The following is a 27,531-nucleotide window of genomic DNA, read 5'->3' as shown; positions in this document are numbered from 1 at the left end:
ATTCAGTGACTAAAGTGCACAACATACAAATGGCTATTACTTTAGAATAACAAAAGCTATGAAATCTGACTGCAAGAAAGTTGTTAAAAATATCCCTGCAATGCACATAAGACTGTTCCCAACAAAAGTGGAGTTAAGTGCTGCTGTGCTTACCTTTTGTATGAATTTTAGGATGAGTTGTCCGCAAATAACACTTCAAGTTTTTATATTTACCAGCAAGTGTCGCTCCATGTGGTTTGCAAAGGGTCTTGCGGTCCTTGTGATCAAATGTAAAATACATTCGTAGATCCATCTTCTCTTTCTACCAGTGACAGTCACAGAAGCTGACATTTCCAGTATACTTTGGACATGGATGGTGAGGAGGAAGCCTGTATGCACAGTGCACTGGACGGTGGTCTGAGTAGGCTTGTAATGCTGCATAGTGATGGATGATTCTGAGGGATGGCCTGTAATCCTCAGTGCCTTGGATGCCACTACTGTACAGTCAATCATGCAGTGTACACTCAGTCTGCTCTGGCACGGCGTCGGGAGGCCTCAGCCTTGCTGGCCTGCAATGCACCGTGCCACTCTCACACTCGGGCACGCTTGTCATGGTGGCACTGTGCTTGCTGGGAGCAGGCTGTGTAAGTAGGCGGGGCTCCGTAACAAATCGGAAGTTAGTTCACTAGGGTAAACATCCCTCCTCACCATTTTCATCCCATTTTCGTTCGTTAACGAAAACTGGTCTGATTTTCATCATAGTTTTCGTCAGTGGTAGAAATTGTGTTGTACTTTTTCATTTCATTTTTTGTCACTGTAAAAATTCTGCTGACGAAATCTTTGACAAACATTTTCATTGACTAAATTAACACTGATGGGCAGTAGGGAACAGTTTCCCTTACCATGAATGGCAGAGCCGATTGAAAAATCAGCTGTGGTGCCGACATTATGGGATCCCTGGACAGGTATGTGTCCTAATATTAAAAGTTAGCAGCTACAGTATTTCTTATACTTGCCTGTGCCCCCTCTCAATTCAGCAATGTCCAGGAGAGCCTTGCTTCTCAGGGACTTGCACTCCTGATTGGCTTTTTATCGCTTTAACAACCTACCTGGATTTTGACTTCGCCTTCAGGCATTCATCTCCATGTGTAATGTAACTGGATACCTTTTTTATTTTTTATTTATTTATTTTTCAATAAATTGTTACTATACACTACTTAGTGGAGTGTTCTGTGTTTTTACATTTCCCCCTAGTGGCTATCCTGAGCACACTGCTTGTCTATGCGTCATTGCAGGCTGTGCAACTATTCCAGGCTGTGCATACTATCCCACAACTGGAACTGAGATATGAGACTTGCCGAGTATCTTTGGACAATTGGTGTGAGTCTGAGTTCATGGAGCTAGTATCCACTTAACTTTTTTATTTTGTTTTCTTAAGTTTTAGTTTTTGTTCATATTAAGAGCCTGTTTGAGGTTGGATAATGGTATTTGCACTTATGTTTTCTTTTTAATTTCTGTTTAATACTGCGGGATCCTTAAGGGGGTGGACTGTCGGCAGCCATACCTCCAACCGTGGTTTATCAGTAAGGACAAACCTCCATCCCCGATATACATATAAAAACAGAGGAGATAAATAGTGGGACTTTAAATGAGGAATGTCACTGCAGACAGATGCTGCTTCTGTTTGATCGTCAACTGCCATGGTGCTTCACATGTGATCAGATATGACACCAGCCATTTGTTGGTTTGACAGTTTGGTTGAAGCCACAAGCAAATGTGACCATTGGCAATCCCAGCATTCCAGGAATGTAACTATTTTGAAACCTGGAAAGTATTTTTAGCGCTACCCCCCGCAGGAGCTGCTCAAGTATGTTTGTTGCATACTCTGCCTCTCAACCCCAATAACATTATCAGCCCCCTCTGGCACGCCTGGCAACAGTGCAAGTGCAAGGACCAATGAGAAATGCACGTTATGCTAAAACACAGAAATTGTCTTTACTGCAACCTTTCTGTGCAAAAGAGTGACAAACAGCAATAATATATATTCAAGTAATCCAATTGGAGAGCAGTGACTGAGATTAAGAGCAGTATAGCTCAATACTATATTCAGCCTGCTTTCAGGTGATTCAAAACCTGAGAATAACCCCAAGAGCAGAGGCAAGCACGTCAATAACAATAAATCTCACAATATGGCAATCTGTTCCAGATTGGTTACCTCTGCTCAGATCGGCTCTGAGTCCAGGTAGGAGGAGAGCAGAGGAATTAACCTCCTTTGTCAGGCCTCTTTTTTGTCCCCTGACACCACAGGCCCAATTTCAATCACTGTAATGGCCTTAACTTCCCAGATAAACACCCACTGCATATACAGAGCCCTGAGTATGTGTGTGCGGGCCCATATGGCACTAGTAGCTTGTCCTTTTGAAGAAAGATGAGGCTTTGCATCTTCAGCTAGCCACTCTCGGTGCACTTAACCACTTATTGACCGCCCGCCACAGTTTTACGTTGGCTGTTTGAAAGAGGATATCGTTGTTATGGTATCTCCTTCTTCAGAGGGCAGTCCACTACAAGATAAAAATGGTCTCTGTGGTGGATTCACCGCAAGATCACTTTTATCGTCGGCAGGAGAGGCCCCCCCCCGCTCCGGTGCCTTCCGCCACTTACCCGAGCCATCGGCGGAGGCAATTGGGTCCGGTCACTAGCTGGGTATGGATACGAGTGAGGGGAAGATGGCCACCAACCCTCTCCATACAATTGCTGGGTGGAAGCAATGTCAAAACGTCACTTCCGCCCACAGCTCTTAAAGGGCCATTCTTTTTTATATAATTTTTTTTATGACAATTGGTATTTTTATTTTTTTTATTGCATTTTAGTGTAAATATGAGGACTGAGGTCTTTTTGACCCCATATCTCATATTTTAAGAGGTCCTGTCATGCGTTTTTTCTATGCCTTGTAATAGGAATAAATGTGACAATTTTTTATTTTATTTTTAAAACGGTGTAAAAATAAAAGGTAAAATGTAAAAAAAATTTAAACGCGCCCCATCCCGACGAGCTTGTGCGCAGAAGTGAATGCATACATGAGTAGCAACATGCAACCTGTAGAATTTTTTAAATGTCGCCTGTGGAGATTTTCAAGGGTAAAAGTTTGTCACCATTCAACGAGCGGGCGCAATTTTGAAGCGTAACATGTTGGGTATCAATTTACTCGGCGTAACGTTATCTTTCACAATATGAAAAAAATTTGGTTAACTTTACTGTTTTGTTTTATTTAATTCAAAAAAGTGTATTTTTTCCAAAAAAATAAATGCTTTTAAGACCACTGGGGCAAATATGGTGTGACAAAGTATTGCAACGACCGCCATTTTATTCTCTAGGGTGTTAGAAAAAAGTTTAATGTTTGGGGTTCTAAGTAATTTTAGACAGTGGGGTAAGTACGGCTCCCCCTGCCTCTGCAGGTTTGAGCAGCTGGGCATTCCCTAGGAGGTCGACTAGGGCGTCTATCACTCCCTTTCCTCTCTCCCTATCCCTCATTCCCTCCTCCCCCTGCTGGGGCCACTGTGTGACTGGGCATGAGTTGGTTTGTATGTACCTGGCCGGGGGGGTGGGGGGCTGTGCTGGCTGTCAGGGTCCGCTCCTTCTTTCCCTGCCTTTTTGCTTCACTGTCAGGTACTCGGGCCGTTTGCCATGAGGGGAGGTCACCGCGTGGGCCGCGGCCATTTTCCTGTAGCATGGTATATGCTGTCACCCATCTTCTAGAAGGTTCGGTGGCCATTTTCTTTGATTTTTTTTTTTTTTTTTTTTTTTTTTTTTTTTTGCTGGGACCGCCGGCGCCCATTTTTTTTCTAGCCTCAGCACAGTTTACCTCTAGTGCTGGTGTCTGTATTCCTCAGAACAGCGCGTTTTTTTTGTTTGTTTTTTTGTTTTTTATATTCTGTGCACTTCGTGACTGACACAGGGCAGAGCGGACAGCGGCGGCACAGCGCAGTACTCAGTCAGGGTGGTGAGTCCTTAGGGGGGGGGCCCTCAGTCTGCGAGCAGCTAGGAGGGTGGGGATTGTGTACCTTGCCTTAAGTCCCTAAGTTGTGGCAGGAGAGTGAGGGTCAGCATGGCGTCAGAAGCGGGCGCTTCTTCCCCAGACATCCCTGCTATTGCAACCAGCTCACCTGTTCAAAATGCGGTGCCTATAAATGCTTTGTCAGCGGTCCTGGAGACCTTTGTTGCCAGGGTGGAAGTGGCGTGTGGGTGCAAGGGGAGTAAAAATGCCCCCTGCCCCCCCCCCCGTCTTCTGGGGAGAGCTCTGATTCAGACTTGGGCCCTGCGGTGATTGGCGGCCCCTGTTCTGATGTGTCAGAGGATGTGGACCAAGACCGTTCGGACGGTGAGAATGACTCTGTGTCTGGGTTAGCACAGGAAAAAGCACTAGTAGGAGCACTTATCACAACAGTACAGGATACCCTGAAGATGCAGCAGGAACTTCTGCTGAGGTGGCGGTCCCTTTCGGGTCCTTCAAGCCGGCCTGCACGCCTAAGGTGTTTCCGTATTCAACTTGATAAGTTCATCTACAAGGAATGGGTGGGGAAGCCTGCAATGGGCCTTTTCAGTCCCGAGAAGAATGGCGGTGCATTACCCCTTTGAGGAGAACCACCTGAAAAAATTGGCTTCTCCTCCGGTCGTTGACCCCCCCCCCCCCCAGTATCCAGGTTGAATAAAATAACCAGGATTCCGGTGGAAGGGACTCCTGCCTTCAAGGGCCCTACCGACGTGAGGGCCAAGGCAGTGGCCCGGTCCATGTTTACGGTGGTGGGGTCAGCGTTACGACCTGTGTTGGCCACAGTCTTGGTGTCACAGACGCTTACTGAATGGGCAAAGATGTTGCACCCTGAATTGGAGAAGCAACAGACTTCCCTGGTCTGTGTAGAACTGGCAGATCAGTTGGTGCATGGCCTTAACTATGTCTGTGATGTGGCCCTGGATACCGTCCCCCCTGCTCTCTAGAGCATCAGTATCAGTAGTGGTGCTTCGGCACCTGATTTGGCTGAAATGCTGGTCAGCGGACCAGGCATCTAAGAAAGCTCTGGCAGATTTGCCCTTCCAAGGTTAGAGGCTATTTGGAGCTTCGCTGGATGACATTTAAAATTTTACCGGTAGGAAGAGCACATTGCTCCCACAGTCCAGGAAGGGCAAGGGCTCTCTTTTTCCACTCAAACGGCTTTTTCGCCCGCTCAGGTTGGCAGATATGCGTTCCCAGTCTGACAAGGCGCTTGCTGAAGGACAAAAGCGTCCCTGGTTTTGCAAGCTAAACAAGTCTGCGAGCAAAAATGTTAGCTCATGAAGGTTTGCCCCTGCCCGACTGTCGGGTGGGGGTCGACTTCGGGAGTTTGCAGCTCGGTGGATGAATGAATGAATGAATGAAATACTTATATAGCGCACAATGCGAACTGAATCGCCTCTTCTGTCCGACCAATGTGTCTGAAAGAGTTTCTTTCTTGTCCACCAAACAGATTTTTCCCCTCCAACCGACATCTGCTTCTGGCTCATCTGGAAGCCCTGTTCGGGGCAGTTCAGGACCTGCTGTTGCGTGGGGTGATAGTACCTGTACCGACGCTGGAAAGGTTTCAGGGTTTCTACTCCAATCTGTTTGTAGTCCCCAAAAAGGAAGGGGTACGTCCAATCCTGGACTTGAAGGCCCTCAACAGCTTTGTGAAACTGCAAAGGTTCAGGATGGAATCAGTTCTCTTTGCGGTCACTGCACTCCATCAGGAGGACTTCCTGACGTCCTTGGATATCAAGGACGTGTACTTAAATGTACCTATATGCCTCAAGCATCAGAGGTTTCTGCGATTTGCAGTCGGGGAAGTGCACTACCAGTTTGTCGCTTTCCCTTTTGGCCTGACGTCAGCACCCAGAGTTTTTACCAAGGTGTTGGCTCCAATTCTGGCGTTAAGGCAACGTGGGATCGCAATCGTGGGTTACCTAGACGACCGCCTTCTGAGAGCAGCTTCTGCCTCAGAATTAAGAGAGGATGTAGCAATCGCCATACAGACTCTCTGGGAGTTTGATTGGGTGCTGAACCTAAAGAAGTTGGTGTTGGTGCTGACTCAACTCCTGGAGTACCTGGGCTTACTGCTGGACTCCTCAGAAGTGAACGTTTTTCTCCCTTCAGACAAACTTCAGACTCTTCAAGCTGCGGTAAGGTTGTTGGTAAACCGCAGGTGGTCGTCGCTGCGCTTCTGCATGCGAGTTCTGGACCTCATGGTAGCCACTTTCGAAGCGATACCATACGCTCAATTTCAAACTCCTGCAATAGGAGATTTTGTCAAAATGGGACAAATCTCAGTTATCCCTGGATTGTCAAATTTGGGTGAGCCAGCTAGTCAGGGATTCCGTTCTCTGGTGGCTGAGGTCTCCGACCCTTCGGTCCCAGAGATTGTTGCTTCCTCTCCTCCATTGGACAGTGATCACAACAGACGCCAGCCTGACCGGTTTAGGGGGACTTTTGGTGTACAGTCGCACCAGGGCCTTTGGTTGAGAGAGGCATCCCAACTGCCGATCAATGTGCTCGCGCTTCGGGCGATCAGGCAGTGCCTCTCCACATGGTCAAGGAGGCTACAGGGACGTCCGGCCAGGATCCAGTCGGACAACGCCAAGGTGGTGCCGTACGTCAACCATCAAGGAGGAACAAGGAACTTGGGGCAGCACAAGAGGTTGCTCATATCCTCCAGTGGGCAGAGCGGCATGTGCCGACCCTGTCGGCCATATACATTCTAGGCGTAGAAAACTGGCAGGCGGACTACCTAAATCGTCAGATGCTGGATCCAGGGGAATGGTCGTTGCATCCGGATGTATTCCGGCTCCTTTGCCTAAATTGGGGCACACCAGACGTGGATCTCTTGGACTCTCGGCTCAAAGCTCAATTGGAAGGTGCAGAGATTTGTGTCCAGGACAAGAGACCCCTGGGTGGATGCGTTGGTGGCTCCATGGGAGCATTATCGTCTGATTTATGTCGTTCCCCCCCCCCCCCCCCCCATAAAGCTCCTGCCACGTCTGCTACGCAGAGTGGAGGCTGAGGGGATTTCAGTAATCCTGATTAACCTCTGCGTCCTTGGTATGCCTACCTAGTACAACTGGTGGCTGATGTTCCGTGGCGGCTGCCGGTGCGAGAGGACCTTCTGTCGCAAGGTCCGATACTTCATCCTGCTTTACCATTGCTGGCTTGGCTGTTACCAATGGCATGGCTGTTGAAAGTCAGGTACTAAGGGACAGAGTTCTGTCAGACTTGGTAATTTCCACTATGCTGAGGGCACAGAAGTCATCTTCTCAGAAGATTTACCATCATACGTGGAAGGCTTACATCTCCATGTGTGAGGAGATGGGCTGGCATCTGTGCACATACTCAATCTCCAGGATCCTGCTGTTTTTGCAGTGAGGAGTGGATCAGAAACTTGGTCCGGGCTCTACGGGTGTATCTGTCTGCTACGGCTCCTTTCCAGAAGTCGGACTCTGTCTCGGTGTCTGGTCCAAAGACAGGTCTAGCGGTCTCGTTGACCACCATTACTCGGTGGTTCAGGCCTATGCCTTAAAAGAGCGGGTGCCACCTTTTTCCTGTCACAGCTCATTCCACCAGGGCAATTGTAACCTCCTTGGGCTTTCCGACATCAAGCGTCTGGCTCCCAGGTGTGTAAGGTGGCGACTTGGTCGTCCGTTCACACTTTTGCTAAATTCTAAAAAGTTGAGGTAAGCACATCTTTGGATGCTTGCTTTGGCCGCAAGGTTTTTCAGGCGGCTGTGTAAGGTTGCAATTTATGCTTTAAGTTACAGGTTTGTTGTGAACGCACATCTTTTGATGCATAAGTTGGCCGCAGGTTTTGATGGTGGCTGTTTAAGATCGCAACTCCTCTGTTGATTTGTTCTCTTTGTTGTGGGTGAAGTTATGTTTTGGATGAATAGGATTTTTGTATTCGCCGTAAAATCCTTTTCACTGAAGTTCATTGACGGACACAGCACCCACTCCTCCTAATTTATGTTTGTACAGCTTTTTGACGAACTGAGCTGCAGGAAGCAGAGTGAGGGGTTATAGCCAGTGGGACCACCTCCTGGGCGGTGCTGTGCAGTCTTGCTGTTTTTACATGTACTGCCTAGTCCTCTCCTGAAGGTGGTGTGATAACCCTAAGGTCAAGAATTAAAGGAGCTGTGTCCATCAATGAACTTTAGAGAAGGATTTTACGGTGAGTACAAAAATTTGATTTTTATGAGCAGCTAGAGGTGCGAGAGTCTTTTTACATCATTTTACAAGGTGCATGTCGCATATTGGCAACGTAGCATGCTAACATGGCCTGTGTGCAAATCTTAACTAGTTGCTGTTCTCATTCTGGGATGATGTGATATGACGGCATCCCAGAAAAGGTTGCGCTCGCACACGGCTCTTTAATGTGTCCAATCACAGCCGGTCACATGTAAACATGGAGATGCCGGTAATTGGTGCCCCTTGCCTCACACTGACAAAGTGTGTGGCGAGGAGAGCCAATCAGCAGCATCTCCACGCAGGGAGACATCTACACATGTAATCAGGGCACTGATAATCAGTGTCCTGATTACAATATAGTGCTCACCAGTGCCAGCAATCAGTGCCAATTAGCGATGCCAGTCGGTGCTGGCTATCAGTGCCACCCATCAGTGCCCATAAGTGCGGCATATTAGTGCCTCCTCAGTACCCATAAGTGTCATCTCATCAATGCCCACCAGTTCAGCCTATCAGTGCCGCCACATCAGTGAAGGAGAAAAATTACTTGGTTACAGGATTTACTGACAGAAACAGTAAAACATTTATTTCCAAAATTTTTGGTCTATTTTTTATTTATTTTTTAAAGCCAGCAGTGATTAAATACCACCAAAAGAAAGCTCTATTTGTGTGAAGAAAATGGTAAAAAATGTGTTTGGGTACAGTGTAGCATGGCCACGCAATTGTCATTCAAAGTGGGACAGAGCTATAACACGAAAAATGGCTTGGACAGGAAGAGGGTGTAAGTGCCCTGTTGGCAATTGGTTAAAAAAATACATAAAGGTGAACCAGCTTAAAAAAATGTCAAGTTTAGAGGTGTGGCCGTTCAACCCATGCAATTGCATGTACGTTGCTTAAAATTTACTAAGATTTTGGCCGCACAGTGAACAAACCCATGTGAACGAGCGCATCAGCCACTTGTGCACTGCTTCCATTGCTCTCATGCAGTTCTAAACTTGCAGGCACAACAGGCTTTCTCTGAAAAAGTTACTTTCTCATTCTATGTTGGGCATATTAGTTGGCCAGTTGTTACAAAACTTTCTTGCATCACCCCATAATATTGGCACCTCCACCTTCTCTCAGAATTGATTTGGCGATGCCGTGCGCCATGTTCTATAGTGGCTCATAGATGACATTCTCCCGTGTGCTGAGATCGATATAGTAAATGGGGGATTCGCGCTCTGTTACCGGTGTACCATTTCGTAAATATGAAAATGTGCATTGCGCCTCTACTGATGGTCGTAAATCATATTCGTAAATGACCCCCAATGTGTTTACTTCAGCCACCCAATCGCAGGCTATTAACATTTTTTTTTTATTTCCCTCACGTATGCTTGGCTGTTCAGTGAACATAGGTTCATCGTTTTTTTCTTTTTCTTATTACATTTTTAACATGAAGGACTTCTACTCCTCTAAAGAACCCTGTAGTTTGCTAAGCATTATATAGATTGCTAGTGTGGCTCCAGTTGACAGATTTATTTTAAAAGTAAAGGTTTTTTTTTTTTTTTAGAATAATACTTGCCTCAGTGGATGCAGCATCGCCTCTGCACTGAGAACCGAGCGATCAAACACAGCCGATCATTCTGTTTTCATAGCTTCCCGAGCAGAGAGCTGCAGACTGTCTGCTGTGTCCCCTCTTTGCTTGTTGGAGCGCTGAGCTTTGGAGGAGCTGGGGGGGGGGGGGTCAGCTGGCTTAGGCTCTTAGCGGGTGTTAGTCCAGGCACCTTGCGGATCCAGACTTTATTGTTGCGATGACACGGTGCCTGGACTGACATCTGTGACATCAGCCAAGAATGGACTTCAGCCCACTCTCTGCTGAAAACGGGTCACGGGAGTGCAAAACGAACTGCACTCCTGTGATCCATGGAAGCACTCCTGTGATCCATGGAAGCACTCCTGTGATCCATGGAAGCACTCCTGTGATCCATGGAAGCACTCCTGTGATCCATGGAAGCACTCCTGTGATCCATGGAAGCACTCCTGTGATCCATGGAAGCACTCCTGTGATCCATGGAAGCACTCCTGTGATCCATGGAAGCACTCTTGTGATCCGTGGAAGTACAGCCAAATGAGCTTTGGCGTGACTTTTCCTTTAAAGAATGCTCCTATTGGTTTTTGATGCCACCATGTAGGATAGTCCTCTGCCCCTTCTAAAAGTTTGTACTAAGACTAATAACTGCAGGTGTAATATATTGGATATAAATATTTAGATGTGTAATTTCCTAAATCCATTTAGTATCATTCTGCCATCTTCTCATTGCAATAGACTCCTCTGCTTCTCCTCTCATTTCAACCAGTATGCCTGTTATTGAACATTTTAAGAATTGTGTTGCATATTTTTCTCTTTGTTTCCCCAGCGTGTGTTTTTGTGGGACTTAGATGAGACCATTATCATCTTTCACTCCCTGCTCACCGGTTCATATGCGCAAAAATATGGAAAGGTACAGATTATAGGATCCACTGCTCATGTCTGTTTGCTTGTCACCATTAATTGGAATTATCAAACAAATGTTACGTTCACTTTACATAACTTTCAGCTGAATGTTTTGTAAGTTTGTGTTCCCTGTATAGATTTTGTGCTGATTCATCTATTTTAACCCTAGTCTTACAATTCAGCCCATATGAATAACAGGTAATGTCGAAAGACGTGTACCGTGTCCCAGAATGCATACAGTTATTGTACTTTACTGTGTCATGTATGTTGTAGATTTTTTTTCTTGTACTTTATTTTTATTAACCCATATCATTCTTATTTTAGGAAACCTATTTGAGCCAATGGATATATGCTAAAATTATAAAACACACAGTAGGCTAATGAATGGAAACATGGCGGAACATCTTTGTATTTTTATTTATTTTCTTCTTTCATTTTTTTTTTTTTATCCTTTTCCCTGAACATTTTGCTTTTTTTTTTTTTTTTTTTTTTTTTGCTGCTTATGCAGCGATCACATTCAAATGATCAGCCCTAATCGCAGACTGCCTGCATCCAGGCCCTATCACTGGCATGTGATCACTGCATGAGCGATTACATGAGCGTGGCCATGAATAGATGTGGGAGCCAGCAACCTCTCACAGTTCTCCTTACTGGGTTTCTCATGTCCAATTGGAGTCAGGTTACACTCACAGGCGTGAATGCACCCTTTAAAGCAGTGGTTTTCAATCGGGGTTCTGCGGCGATCTGTCAGTCGCAGGCAGCTGACAGGAGGATCGCAGACACAGGCAGAGATTGGCAGGGAAGCGACTGGCACTCTATTGGCTGTAGCGCGCTTTTCCCCACAGGCCCCTCCTCCCCTCCTGTCCTTCCTGAGTGCATGTAAGTGACATTATCTGGGGTGGACAGGATAGGAGGAGGAGGAGGGGCTGAGGGGGGAACAGCACGCCACTGGAGAAGATATGAAATGCGCTCTGAAGCCAGCAGAAGAAAGCAAGTACTGAAGTGTGCTCCGATGTGTCCCCCCACAGTGTGCCCAACAGTCTGTCCCCCTACTCCATGTAGTGCGCTATGTCCCCTGTCCCATGTAATGTCCTGGCATGTGCTCAGCCCCATGTAATGTGCCCTGTCATGTGCCCTGCGCCATGTAATGTGCCCTGTCATGTGCCCTGCGCCATGTAATGTGCCCTGTCATGTGCCCTGTCCCATGTAATGTCCCTTGTCATGTGCCCTGTCCCATGTAATGTCCCTTGTCATGTGCCCTGCCCCATGTAATGGTTCTTGTCATGTGCCCTGCCCCAAGTAATGTCCCCTGCCCCGTGCCCTGCCCCAAGTAATGTCCCCTGCCCCATATAATGTCCCTTGTCATGTGTTCTGCCCCATGTAATGTCCCATGTAATGTCCCATGTAATGTCCCCTGTCATGTCCCATGTCATGTTCTCTGCCCCATGTAATGTCCTCTGAATTGATCAGCGCTGCAGGAAAATAAAGCACAAGTTTCACATTAAATGGGTACGTTTTAATATTTATTCTTTTATTTAATGCTATTTCTAAAAATAATTTTTTCATCAACTGCTCGCTGATCATACCAATGTTCTGTGAGCTGTAGATGTGAAAGTTTCAGAGGTTCCTTGAGATCCCAAACTTTTTGCCAGGGGTTCCTCCAAGGTAAAAAGGTTGAGAAACACTGCTTTAAAGTGTCCAAGGGACACATTTGTATCCACAAGTCAAGTAGATAATAAACTACCCCCTCATTATTGGGGACAGTGCAAGCAAGACTAAACCCTCCACTCTTATCACTAGTGACAATGGTAGCAGTAATAACAACCCCCCCCCCCCCCCCTTTTTTTCTTCACAATACTGGCAATAATAGCCCTCCTTCAGCTGACTCTCTATATGTGTCAATGGCAGCAATACTATATCCTCCCTTCTACTCTATTGAAGACATTGGCAACAATGATACCTCTCCTTTTATTGGTAAGAGTGGCAGGAATAATTAACACCCCCCCCTCCCTGCTTTGTGACAATGGTAACTATAATAAACCACACCTACTTTTCATTTGTAACAATGGCTGTAATTATGTAATGCGCCCCCCCCCCCACCCTACATTTTTGTCAGTTGAAACAGTATTAAACACCTCCCCCTTTCACTGGTGTCAATGTCAGCAATTCATTTTCCCCATTCCTTGGTATTTAATGGGAGAAACACCCTTGTTCATTGGTGTTCACTAATAACTTACCTGAGCCCAGGCTTCTGTGCTGCTCCCTCCCCTGGTTGGAACTGTACTATGCCTGTTTGAAAGGAGATCGCATCACCCAACAGGCATTGCTGGCTACTAGAATGCAGAGTTCAGGGAATTCAGTAAAGCTCTAACAACACTTTTCTGGCAATCGACAAATTCAGCTAGCTTTTACAAACTGGCACTACTACTGCACCAAATTTAGAAATAATTCCTTCAAGTTTGCTGGTAAGGAAACTGGAAGTAATTAAGACCAACTGAAAATTTGTAAGTCTTTGTACACTGTGTAGCAGGCGGTATATTTGCTGACGCTGCCTCCTCCCCCACCTGCCGCTTTTTAAGGATGCTCTCAGCTTCACATCCAACAGCCTCCTAACAAACAGTGATGCTGGCAGTTGGCAGAACCTGATGGGGAAGCTAAGAGACTATTTTCCTATCAAGTCCATGCTATCATTGTGATTGGCAGTGGGCAGATTCTTTAACCAATATCAAGCTGTACCTGTTGTGACAGAGGATTGTTTAGCTCATTGGTAGTGCTTCACACTGAGTTCAGTCCGCATATGCCATTTAAAGCCTTGTTGGCCCACTTTTATTTAAACAAGAAGAAAGGTCCAACAAACAAACCGCTTCCCTCACCGGGGGCTTCACCATCAATACAAAATTAACATTATCCAGCCTCCTGGCTCTGTCATAGCCCTACTGCTCAGGTCTTGTGCCTTGGTCCTTCTGACCATCTAACACCACACCCCTGTGTTATACAAAAGATGTACCTCTGTCAGCTCGGTTTCTTTCCATGGACTGCTCAGGTGGTGGAGTCTTGATCTATAGTCAGGTACTGGATTATAATGGCAAAACCTGACCCTGTTTTGGAGACCCTTTTTCTCTTTCTTTCGAAATTTTCACCATGGCAGGGCTTTGAGTGCCACATATCTCCCCCTTTGCTTCACATTTGGGGGGAGAAACACACCAATTCCTCCTTTTGGCACCTCTCTGTCAGCTATCACCTACAAGGGTCCAAACCTGGTAAACCTGATTTCTTTTTTTTTTCGAAAGAACTCTTCCCAATGCCTCCATTGGTTCCCTGTATATGCCCTACTGATGCTCTGCTATAGTCTTTAGTGAAACCTTCCCACTTCTTTTTCCGGGTGTTCTTCCAAAAGCATTTCTTCTAAAACTTTAACAGGATCCCATTGGTCTCTCTATAGCCCCTTCTACCTGCTTGCTTTTGGTTCCTATGTTTCCATTATCTCCCTCAGAACTACTGTCCTAGGACTGTAGGGGGGCCTACTTTTATAGCATCTGTCAGGGAACCACCCCTCTTACTACCTGTATCGGCCTCAGCCACCACCATCTATTTTAAGACTTACAATACCTGCTTGGTTACCCTTGGTAACCAATTCCTCTGACCTGTCCTAGGCTGCCCCGGAGTGACTTTCACACACAAAACAACCAGTCAGTGCAGTGTGAGACAATTTTCAACATTACCATCTAACCATGCATCAAAATTCCAAAATCTACCATCTTTGTTCAGTACAGCCGGTAATATTCTCTGCAGTACCATCTCTCCTTTCCAATGAGAAGACGGCAAGATCTATACTGGCTATAGATTGTTTAGCCTCTTGGCAGCATCGCACCATCTGCCTAAGGAGACACAGACAGACCAAGGGGCTCAACAGCATCATACACTCTGCATCTGTCAGTTTTAAAGTGGTTCTAAAGCCAAAATGTTTTTTCTCACCTACCTTACCATTCCCTGCATTAAGGTAAAGGGTTTTATGGCTTTCTGTCCTCCCCACCCGCCTTCCCTGTGTAAAGGGGAAGAGAGGGGAAAAGAGATCCAGTGCTGTACATGATTGCATCTCTACTCCCCTCTCTTCCTCTTCACACAGGGACTCTGGCAGCAGCCATTGGCTGCTGCTGCTATCAATCAAATGCAGTGAGGAGGAAGTGGGGGACAGGCTAAGGCCCGCTGTGTGACTCTATGGTGCGCCTCACAGCTTGCTAGTGAGCACGCACTGTGTGCCCCCCATAGCAAGCAGCTTTCTATGGGGCACAAAAAGGAGAGGATGAGTCAAGATCGCCAGTGGGGGACCCCAGAGGTTCTGGGCTGTGTTGTGCAATATGATTGTACAGAGCAGATGAGCATAACATGTTTATTTTATTTAAAAAATTAATTTTATCTTTTTAGTAACACTTTAATGACCATTACATTGCAATATAACATTTTCAACGCTGTGTACTGGTGGCGCTTCATTAACCTCTTAAGACTTTGCAGTTTCAAACTTAGCAGGCTGCATTAACCCCTTATTACCCTGGGTCTTTGTATTGTCCGTATTCCTTATTACACTCAAACAAGCGCCTTTATTTCTTGCCTCCCCATTAGAAACAGGGTGGAAGAGCAAGTTTCCTTCAGGATAACATTCAATGGGTATCCTAACAGAAATTATCCCAATATCAAAGTGGGTAGACTCGTGTTCAGTTTCAACATTTTAAGTCGCAGTCCCCCATTTGGTACCATTGAAACAATTTTGTTAGAGGTGACAGTACACGCTTCCAACTTCAGCTAGGGGCAAAATGCACTGGTCAAAAACAGATGGACTCTCTTGCCTGTTACACTTGGGGGGATAAAATCTCCATTCATAAGTCTTTCTCTAATCCCGCATAGATTGCATCTTTTTTGTGTGTTTTGAGCACCCCATCCCTGCAGTCAGGCACACAATGGATTCTTAACACCATTCCTTGCAGGTACACCACCTGCTTCCCACTGCAAATCACAGACCGTTCCTGACCTGAACTCCGTTGCAGCAGAGACTCAGAAAACTCACTGGTGCCCGCATCATCCACCAATTGTGACATTTAAGGGATTGTTTAGCTCATATATACTGTTTAAGGGTTTGTTTGCCCACTTTTATTTAAACAGAAAGAAGTCATAAATGTCACCTGAATCGCATAGATTTATATAACATATAAGTACCATCATCCACCATTCATAATGTTGAGAGGATAATTGGTATGGGAGTGCCAGGGTAGCCGCTCACGCTAACCCTTGAGCAGTTCCAAACCACAATAGCAAAAACTGGACTATGTCGGTACTTGGGTAATTTGAACAAACAGAAAAAAAAATGTTTCTTTAAAATTTCATATTTAATAAACACATAAAGAAATAACAAAACATCACTCATTAAAATATAATAATAAGTACACCACAGTTAGAGCATTCCCAACTGATTCCCCACGGGGAGGGTTCAAACTTGGTGGCACACAAATTTTCTCAAATTTCCTCTACTAGTTTCACGGGGCAAAACCGCTTCTTCGGGAGGAAATCACAAACTCGAGAAATGGGTTGCAGGTAGGGAGGCCCCTGTATTCCCCCTACGGCGGACATGGGGGATAGTTGGCTGGTTCAAAAATGTATTATTCTAGGATCACCAGAGCAAGATAGTTAAGGACTATAGCGTTGTATATAAGAATGTCAAGGTTCAGTTCTGGACTGGTAAGCCAAATGGAGCCAAAATACAATGGGGCATAGACTAGAGCATTTGTGTCTTACTGTGACTTCCAATGCTTTCATAAGGCATGGGTGACATCACTGTGCCTCATTGCTGCCTCCTGGGAAACCTATTCATTCAATATCCTGTGAAAATAAAACTCTGCAATGAGCTTTTCAATAGAGTAGGAGTCCTACAGTTGTATTTTCACAGGATATTGAATGAATAGGTTTCCCAGGAGGCAGCAATGAGGCACAGTGATGTCACCCATGCCTTATGAAAGCATTGGAAGTCACAGTAAGACACAAATGCTCTAGTCTATGCCTCATTGTATTTTGGCTCCATTTGGCTAACCAGTCCAGAACTGAACCTTGACATTCTTATATACAACGCTATGGTCCTTAACTATCTTGCCCTGGTGATCCTATAATAATACATTTTTGAACCAGCTAACTATCCCCCATGTGGGCCGTAGGGGGAATATAGGGGCCTCCCTACCTGCAACCCATTTCTTGAGTTTGTGATATCCTCCTGAAGAAGCAGTTTTGCCCTGCGAAACTAGTAGAGGAAAATTTGTGCGCTACCAAGTTTGAACCCTCCCCATAGGGAATCCGTTGGGAATGCTCTAACTGTGGTGTACTACTTATTATATTTTGAGTGATGTTTTGTTATTTCTTTATGTGTTTATTAAATATGAAATTTTAAAGAAACATTTTTTTTCTGTTTGTTCAAATTACCTAAGTACGACATAGTCCAGTTTTTGCTATTGCGGTTTGGAACTGCTCAAGGGTTAGCGTAAGTGGCTACCCCGGCACTCCCATACCAATTATTCTCTCAACATTAAACAGAAAGAATTGCAGCAAACATACAGCTTCCACGCAGGGGGTTTCCACCATCAAAATTAAATTAACAATATTCAGCCTCCTGGCTCTCTGTGGCAGCCCTGCTGCTCAGGCCTCATGCCTTGGTCCACCTGACCATCTAACACCGCACCCCTGTGTTCTCATACAAACGCTGTACTTCTGTCAGCTCTGTCTTTTTCCTATAGGTGGGTCCTTCATGGGCCACAAAAGAAGGTCTCAGAGACTGTCGGTTAGACAGCCCTCTTCTATATCAAACACTATCATAGAGAATTACAAATACCTGGTAGTACACATGAGGGTTGAAATATGAGCGTTGCCATTGCTGACTTCATCCAAGTCAGTGGTTTACTAGGTAGTGGAGCTAGGAATAGAATGGCAGCCCTGGAGTAATGAGAACAAGTCTGCATGACAGGAGTTCATATTTTTCTTGTTTTAGTGGAAGTGCCCATTTTTCTGTCCCCGTTGGTTGACTTTAAACACAAATTAAATTAACTGATGTTTTCGGGAAATGATTTTGTGAACAGATCACCAGTGTAGCCAGGGAAATCCCTGTGTATTTGACCCACGTTGCAAAGAATCTTACAATCTAATATCCAGCCACACACACCAGTGCATGGCCATGTCTGATCATTGAGGAGAGCACACATCATTAGAGCATAGCTAGAGAACTGACCAGTGTGTTTCCCTGCTTAGTGTGGTCAATTTGTAATAGGAATGACACAAAGGAAGCAATACAAAAGGACAGGATACTTTCTCCTACAAATGCAGTATCTCACAAAAGTGAGTACACCCCTCACATTTTTGTAAATATTTGAATATATCTTTTCATTAGGCATTAATGGCTGTGTGTTGAGTTATTTTGAGGGGACAGCAAATTTACGCTGCTATACAAGCTGCACACTCACTACATCACACTGTAGCAAAGTGTAATTTCTTCAGTGTTGTCACATGAAAAGGTATAATAAAATATTTAAAAAAAAATTTAAGGGATGTACTCTTGTGAAATACTGTGCATAGCATATCGGGAATATGAAATGTTGAGATGACAAATGCCTTAACCTTCCAAGCTGGAAGCACCAAAACAATGTCCATGCAAACAAAAGGACAAACCTGCCATCTCAATGCAGATACTCTCCTTTCTGGCTTTGAGCTGCAAGGTAAAGGTGTTGGCCATAATGCTGCTCAAGTCTTGACTAATACATAGCATCAAAGAATCGATAGAATGATAACATGATGTTCAGACTTGCATTCACCATTATAGCTTTTAATCCCTGACTGTCAATTTAACTGCTTTTATTTATTTCATTAGCTGTTCCTTTTTTATTTTATCTTTTTTCACTTTGTCTAATTTCTTGGGTTTATTGTAATAAATTCATGTCTGATGTTTTTATATATTGTTTACCACTTTTAGGACCCCACACTAGTGGTAGGATCAGGCTTAGCCATGGAAGAAATGATCTTTGAAGTTGCAGACACACATTTATTTTTCAATGATTTAGAGGTGAGAGGATGAAATATTGGTTTTCTTTATCAAATGCTGTTGTCACAGCAACAATATTTGTGTTTCCCTATGCTGGTACACAGTTTAGTTTACTGCAGGTTGAAAGAAATGTTGCTTATGCTATTCATGTGGCTTATTGAATTATACTTTATAAATATTTCTTGTTGTAACAAACATTACCAGTTGGCATAGAATAAGACAAGTCCTATGACATTGCTTTGCTTTTAAACTTGTCTGTGCTGACATGGGTATTGCATATATGAGCTTGGAGCATCCTAATTCATCTGGGTGAGTAGAACTCAATACAATAAAACACAGGCACACAGGATGTGTACAAAATCCCTAAAAAGGCTGTACAAATGACATTTACTACTGCATGCAATATTGTAATGACCATACTTTTACATGAAAGTAATATTTGCTAAACAGAATGGCCTTAAATAGAAATACCAAAAAATTAGGGAAGAGCTTTAACGTTCTGTGCAAATACATGAAAATGTCATAAGTCTATTTCAGTCTCCACCACACAGGTCGGTGAAAAAACATCTTACAAAGTAATGGCACCTCATAAAATGCTGCTAACCATTCTTATTGGACTCCAAATTATACTCGAGTCAGTATGCTCCTAAATTTGTCTTTGTCACGTTGAGACTATGACTCTTGGCTTCACACACTGATTTATGTCGTGCTCCAACAAATAGTAAATATTTAAAAGATTTAATAAAAATAAAAACAAAAAATGTACACGTTCATAGTGCAACACAGCACTATGTGTGACAGCACTCAAACACTGTAGTTCCTAGCAATCTCTTGATGTTATGGGGTGATACAGTCAGGCACATACAGAAGTATCTCATAAAATTTGACTATCATCATAAAGTTAATTTATTTCAGTACTTAAATTCCAAAAGTGAAACTCCTATATTTTATATAGATGCGTTACACACAGAGTGATCTATTTCAAGCATTTCTTTCTTTTAATTTTGAAGATTATGGCTTACAGCTAGTGAAAACCCAAAATTCTGTATTTCAGAAAATTTGAATATTGCATAAGACTAATATAAAAAAATATTTTTAATACAGAAATGTAGGCTTACTGAAAAGTATGGCTATGTACCGTATAGTATGCACTCAATACAGGTCGGGGCTCCTTTTGCATAAATTACTGCATCAGTGTGGCATGGCATGAAGGCAATCAGCTTGTGGCACTGCTGAGGTGTTATGGAAGCCCAGGTTTCTTTGACAGTGGCTTTCATCTCATCTGCATTGTTGGGTCTGGTGTCTCTCATCTTCCTCTTGACAATACCCCACAGATTCTCTATAGGGTTTAGGTCAGGCGAGTTTGCTGGCCAATCGAGCACAGTGATACCATGATCATTAAAACAATTAAAATAGTTACTTTTGGCAGTGTGGGCAGGTGCCAAGTCCTGCTGAGATACTGAATTTGGGGTTTTCACTAGCTGTACGTTGTCATCAAAATTAGAAAGAAATGCTTGAAATATCACTGCGTGTAATGCATTTATATAAAATATGAGTTTCACATTTTGAATTGAAATACTGAAATAAACTTTTTGATATTCTAATTTGAGATGCACCTGTATTGTCCTGTCTATAAAAGTGGAATATTCCAAATAGTCTCCATTATCTATACAGAAGCTGAAATATCTGTCCTTACAACCTTATGCACTATATGAGCTGGTATTACAGGCAAAATAAAGGCAAGACCATATCATTGGTAGTTTTTGCTTTAGTTTGGGTGGCTTTGGTCAAATATCAATGCCTTTACACAGTTCTGAAAACTTCTGAAAGATTACACATTTATTTGCACAATTGTTTAAACATTATTTAACATTAAGCTGTTTTAAGGGGCGTTTGTCAATTCTAACTCACAAACAGTAGCTAAATAGGAGCAGTGAGATTATGAAGTAGTGAGTGAGGTTATGAAATAGATCTATTTATAATTATGCAGCTTTATTCATAAATTTCTGCTCAAAACTATCACTACAGGAGAATAAACCCCATAGCCACTTGTTTATTGTGCTTCTGTTTTGAAGGAAAATCTGTTTAATCTCCAGTTATTGCGTTCTGCTGGCAGGGAAGGTTTCCTGCCGGCAGAACACATTAGTGCTGAGGGAGGGATTGACTGTTGATGGGGGAATCAAGTAATTTATTAGTAGTATTAGTATATTGCATAATCTTTGGCCTGCCTTAGTTGTCTTAGGCCTACAGAAAACATTCTTATCACGAAGCTGGACATTTTTGCACAAACAAATGTACTACACTGGGAAGTTTTGGACATTTTAGGCCTCATGCACACTGGATGTTATAAAAAAAAAAGCCAGTAGCGTTAGCTGTAGAAAGCCAAAAACTGCTAACCGCATATGTGTGCATGGACACATAGGGTAACATGCTGGGGAGTTTATTGGCTGCAGAAAAAATCTGAAGCCAAAAACAGCAGCTGTAAAAATGTCCAGTATGCATGAGGCCTATATGTTAGTGATTATTGCATTCATAGATTGTCAGATGTGATTTGCTGTGGGGGAAAAAAATAAAAATTCTCTGCTACAGGTAACCTTTAGAAGGATAGAATCTCACCATTGAGATAGATGAGGAGCCCTTCTGCCAAGTGTGGTCAGAAGTGGCTTTCTCTGTAGCAAAGGAGCTGGAAACGTGCTCCAGAATGATATTGTTTACTGTGTTTTAAACAAACCAATGCAGTCAAGAAAGGTAATCGCTTACATTTATTTTTAGGCTGCCAGGCTGAGGGCACTTTGTATGTGCTAGACGTGCATTTAACCTTTTAACTGCTTCTCGCTCGGACCATTGTAAAGTGACATTTGGGCATATTTTTTTTGGACATTCGGTCATATGGCATCCTCCCGAGGATGCACCAAGTGTGGCTCCTCTGGGCCACGCTCCGGCGCAATCTGTCACAGCAGGTGACTGATCAGTGTAACAGGTCACTGCCAGTACCACGTGATCGCTGTGACCAATCACAGCAAATCACATGACAGTTGTAAACAAGGAATGGTTTCCTTTCGTGCCATTCATTGTATACAATTGTGTTTCTAGCTGTGATTGGTCACAGTGATCACATGATACAGACAGGACCAATCACAGCCCATTTGTATCATATGATTAGCTGTGGCTAATCACAATAACAGTGTCTACACACTGTCATGCAGTAAAAATATTCAACTTCTCAGAGTGTTAGTGTTACTATGGTAACACTGTTGCTCTGGTTACAGTATGTAAAAATAAATGATACTTTTTTTTTTTTTTTTTTTTTTTTTTTACCTACTGTCACCAGTCCGTGTCCCTGGTCACCACCATACCAGTTATATGATGACGACGTACTACACTGGTGGAATGTGAAAATAAATTTGTTTTATTTTACAAAAAATTGTGACAAAACATTACAACTTAAAAAAATACGCCATGCATGGTCTATTTTCCAAAAAGGTAATTTGGGGGGGGGTATTTGTACTGTCCTGCCATTTTTGGAAATGAGGCTGTCGGTACATCAGGATTGATCTATTTTCAGATATACAGTGGGGGAAAAAATAATTTTATCCCCTGCCAATTTTGTAAGTTTGCCCACAAAGAAATAAAGGGTCTATAATTTTTTACTGCTTTGAATTTAGGAGCCAGCTGAAAAAGTTAGGAGCCAGTTTTTTTTTTTTTTAAGAGTGGTATGGATTGTCAGCTCCTGGGATAAGGCCAGTCATTTTCACCCCCTATCCCTAACTCACAACGGAGCACCCAGTCAATAACTCCATTGTATCGCTGTTGCATCAGGGTTATGGGCTGACCAGAAAGAGTAAGGCTGGCAACAGATGGAACTGGTTGCCTTAGGCAGGTGGCACTGGTTTGGGACTGATAGATGGTACTGGTTGCCACTGGCAGGCACGTGGAACTGCCAGAAGGCACTGGCAGGTGGCACTATTGGCACTGGCAGGTGCCACTGATTGGCGGTGGCACTGGCAGGTGTCGCTGGCATGTAGCACTGATTGGCAGTGGCACTGGCAGGAGATTGGCAGGTGGCACTGGTTTGGAACTGGCAGGTGGCTCTGGTTGGTGATGGCAGGTGGCCCTGGTTGGCGGTGGCGCTAGTGGTCACTGGCAGGTGGCACTGATTGTCACTGGTAGGTGGCACTGGTTGGTGTTGGCAGGTGGCACTGGTTGGCGGTGGCAGGTGGCACTATTAGGTGGTGGCCGGTGGCACTGATTGGCGGTGGCACTGGTTGTCACTGGCAGGTGGCACTGATTGGCGGTGGCACTGGTTGTCACTGGCAGGTGGCACTGATTGGCAGTGGCACTGGTTGGGGGTGGCAGGTGGCACTGGCAGGTGCCACTGATTGGTGGTGGCGGCAGGTGCCACAGATTGGCGGTGACACTCTGCACTGGCAGGTGGCACTGATTGGTGGTGGCACTGGCAGGTGGTAGCAGGTGGCACTGGCAGGTGGCACTGATTGGCGGTGGCACTGGTTGGCGGCAATGCTTGGTGGTTGCAGGTGGCATTGATTGTCAGAGGCACTGGCAGGTGGCACTGATTGGCGGTGGCACTGGCAGGTGGCACTGGCAGGTGGTAGCAGGTGGCACTGGTAGGTGGCATTGATTGGCGGTGGCACTGGTTGGCGGTGGCAGGTGGCACTGGTTGGTGGTGGCAGGTGGTACTGATTGGTGGCAGGTGGCACTTATTGGTAGTGGCAGGTGGCACTGGTTGGTGGCACTGGTTAGTCGTTGCAGGTGTCATTGATTGTCAGTGGCACTGGCAGGTGGCACTGATTGGCACTGGCAGGTGGCACGGATTGGCACTGGCAGGTGGCACGGATTGGCGGTGGCAGGTGGCACTGATTTTCACTGGCAGGTGGCACTGGTAGGTGGCACTGATTGGTGGTTGCAGGTGGCATTGGTGGTGGCACTGGTTGGCGGTGGCACTGGTTGGCGGTGGCAGGTGGCACTGATTGGCGGTGGCACTGGTTGGTGGTTGCAGGTGACACTCGGCACTGGCAGGTGGCACTGATTGGCGGTGACACTCGGCACTGGTTGGTGGCACTGGCAGGTGGCACACTGAGCACTCTGTTACTGAAAAGTAATAGAGGAGCTGTCAGAATTGAGCTTAATATCAGGGGTGGGCGGGACCCGGCCGGGGTGTGAAACTGACAAGTGATAGAGAGGCAGATCTGTCAGATTTGAGCTTGATGTCGGGGGGGGGGGGGGGGGCGCCCGGCCGGAGTGGGCGTGACTCAGCAGCTATCAAACATCAGCCAACGATTGGGCTGCTTAAGAAAAGGGGTGGGCCACATACAAGCAGCGGCCCTCCCAGATCCCATTGGCTGGTGTTTGATAGCTGCTGGGTCCCGCCCACTCTGGCCGGGTCCCGCCCACCCCAGACATCAAGCTGAAATCTGACATCCTCCTCTCTCCTCTGTTTCACACACGTAGCGTGGCGCTTGTTGCTTGCCAGAGCCGCTGAGTGTGGAGGAGGGAGGAGGACGGCAGTCAGTGTTAATGCTCTGCATGTCTGGGGCATCAATAGTTAGTGGGCTGGTGGCAGCTTAGGCGCCAGGTTGCGATTTCTGGTCGCATTGGCGACCTGACGCCTGGTGTTTGTCGAGCCCTGTTTTAAAATATTTTATTCTATCTTTTCATGTGACAACATTGAAGAAATTACACTTTGTTACAATTTAAAGTAGTGAGTGTACAGCTTGTATAACGTGTAAAGATCCTGTCCCCTCAAAATAACACACAGCCATTTAATGTCTAAACTGCTGGCAACAAAATATATAATAACATATTTACAAAATGAGCGGGGGTGTACTCACTTTTGTGAGATATTGTAAGTCCTGTTTTGCTTGGCAATCAAATACTTATTTTACTCACTGAACTGCTACTTAAAGTGGTTGTAAACCCTTGCAAACCACTTTGACCTACAGGTAAGCCTAGATTAAGGCTTACCTGTAGGTCCAAGAAATATCACCCAAACCTATACGGTTTAAGAGATATTTGCCTGAAGACGGGCACCGCTATCTACGGCGCATGCGCCGTAGACAGCGGCGCATAGGCGCACTGAGCGGGGCATCAACGATGACGGCAATGCCGCGAGTCTCGGCTCCCGTGCGCATGCGCGGGAGTGACGTCATTGCTGCTCCGGCGAATCACAGCGCCGGAGCAGCGAGACCCACGGAGACCCACCAAGAAGATGGATGCTCGGAACTACAGGGGACAGCGGTGACATCGCTGGCTCCTGTGTCAGGTAAGTGACACATAATGGACTACTATGCGATGCATAGTAGTCCATTATGCTTTGCCTTTGCAGGGAATGAAAGAGGAAGTAAACTCATTTTCCTCTTTAATTTGTATCCTTTTTTCTTTTTTTTTTTTCTCTGGATTTTTGGATGATATTCTGTCTCTATCATTTAACCTCCCTTGCGGTACGATTATTTCGTATTTTAGGTGCTAAAAGGGGTACCATTATTTTTCATGAAAATTTGGCGTTTTATATTGTAGTCCTGTAATTCTTAGGAATAACTCTCTTAAATCTGTCCAAACCAGAGTCTAGCAGACATCCCGGGTATGATAAAGTTTGAAAAATGAAATCATAAATTATAATATAATAAATAACTATAAATAATTGTACCAAATAATAATATAACAATAATAAAAATTATTCAATAATGTAATCAAATCAAAAACACTGAAATTTGCTCAGTTGCAGAATTGTCACTGTCATTACTTTTCAGTATTTAATGACGGATCTCCCCACAAATCGCTATCCCCCAATTCTGCGAGTGATTCCAATTTATTATCGCTGTTTTCTAGCTGGTCTAAAACCATTTTTGATGTAAAGTGACAGTTTTGGTTGCTATGGACAATCTCCAGTTTCCAGGCATAAAGAACAGTTTTTATTATATAAAACTGCATGCAGGACACTGGGCAGACCACTAGGGACAAAGGGGATGTGAAATATTTACATACAGCAATGTAATCTATAAGATTACATTTTACTGTGTGTATACTGTGTGTTTCACTTTTAGAATTTGGCGCCGATCTCCGTCCCCGTGCGTCGCAACGCTCGCAGGGAACGGAGCTTGGCTCCGTGATAGATCGAGCGAGACACGGCTCGCTCGTACAGCGGGGAGACAACGCTGGATCCGAGGGAGAAGGTAAGTAAACCTCCTCCTGGATCCAGCGATGCAGTCCCGAGTCTGGCTCGGGGATACCGCTTTTGGTATAAAAATTCCACCCCGAGCCAGACTCGGGAATACCGTCAGGGGGGTTAAAATACACCTATGATAAAAATGACCGACCATTAATTTTTTTGTAAGTGGACAGACTTACAAAATCTGCGGGGGATCAAATAATAATTTTTCCCACTATATACCATAGTTTGTGGACTCTATATAACTTTCCTACAGACTAAATAATATACCCTGATTTGGTTATTTTCACCAAAGAAATGTAGCAGAGAAAGTAAATTTTGGCCACAATTTATGAAGAAAGATTATTTGCGAAATTTTAGAACATAAATTAAGAAAAGGTTTGGCTTTTTTTTGTTTAGAAAAAAAAAAAACCCAGTGGCGAATAAATACCACCAAAAGAAAGCTCTATGTGAAAAAAGGATAAGCATGTCATACGTGTTGCATGATAGCGCAATTGTCATTCAAAGTACAACAGCGATGAAATGAAATCGGCCTGTGCAGGAAGGGGGTAAAAGTGCTCGGTATTGTAGTGGTTCAATAAGAAACTCAATTTAGAAGTATCTAAATAGACCTATGTTGTAAGGCAATTAGTTGCTTACTAATTTAATGCAGGAATGTTTGTTAAGGCAGTTTTGCAAAGTGTAATTCTGAGCATGTACGTATGGACCTTAATATCCATTTCGGATGCCGTTGCCTTGATACAGTAACACTAATCTCAACAATATTGTATTTGTAGGAGTGTGATCAGGTTCACGTGGAAGATGTATCATCTGATGATAATGGTCAAGATTTAAGGTAATATGTTGTGTGATAAATAGCTTCTCTTTTAATAAGTGGCCATCCATGTGCCGCCTCATTACTGACCATCAGTTCAGCATATCAGTGCAGCCTCATCAGTGCAGCAGGGAAGAATCCGGAGAATCTGGAGGCCAGATCACACAGAGCGGGGATCTCCCACTGTGACACAGCTTGTATAGGAATAGCCAGCCGCTGTCAAAGTCCCGCCTCCTGGACTGGCATTGGACCAGTTTGCTGTCTATCCTAGGAGGCGGGACTTTGACAGCGGGCAGCTATTCATATACAAGCTATGTCTCAGCAGGAGATCCCCACTCTGTGTGATCCAGCCACCAGATCCTTCTGACCAATTCCTGGCTGATCACTTCTGGCAGAAGCAGTGCGGCCTTTTTTACAGGGTATCGGAGGAGCCCCCTCACCGGGCCACTCTGACCGCATCACTTCAGCGAGCAGGCGAGTGGAAATTTTGAGGGCTGGTATATAGTATAGAAGTCTCATTACGAGTACTGTTCGGCCCATGTTAAGAGACCACAGTGCTCAAAATAATGCAACATTTTTGGTTTGTATTCTGAAAAGGTTACTAATAACTTTCACAGCTGTAAGTGTGCGTCAATGACATCAGTTTGAAATGCATTTGAGACGCTTCTAAGATTACTCAGAATTCATTGACTGGTGTATTTGACCTGCAGTTAAGCTCTTTCTAACCTACGTATGGCCATCTTAAAGCAGGATTTTCTCATAGACCTGTACA

At 44.6% G+C, this 27,531-nt stretch overlaps 1 protein-coding gene across 4 annotated transcripts in view; it reads left to right on the top strand.

Moving 5' to 3' along the window:
• The window catches only part of EYA3 (EYA transcriptional coactivator and phosphatase 3), a 164,620-nt gene that overhangs the window by 109,789 nt on the left and 27,300 nt on the right, over positions 1-27,531 (top strand). For 3 of the 4 annotated variants that reach the window (XM_077480945.1, XM_077480946.1, XM_077480947.1), the window contains 3 exons: positions 10,615-10,698; positions 18,691-18,780; positions 26,722-26,780. In XM_077480945.1, coding sequence (XP_077337071.1) covers positions 10,615-10,698; positions 18,691-18,780; positions 26,722-26,780 — 233 coding nt within the window. The remainder of the gene's footprint in view (positions 1-10,614; positions 10,699-18,690; positions 18,781-26,721; positions 26,781-27,531) is intronic. The other variant, XM_077480948.1, reaches the window with a different exon arrangement.

The sequence above is a fragment of the Lithobates pipiens genome, unplaced genomic scaffold, assembly GCF_037356315.1.
Source record: "Lithobates pipiens isolate NorthernLeopardFrog02 unplaced genomic scaffold, aLitPip1_a1.2 Scaffold_16, whole genome shotgun sequence".
In the NCBI taxonomy this organism is placed as follows: Eukaryota; Metazoa; Chordata; class Amphibia; order Anura; family Ranidae; genus Lithobates; species Lithobates pipiens.
This window is presented reverse-complemented; position numbering and strand designations above follow the sequence as displayed.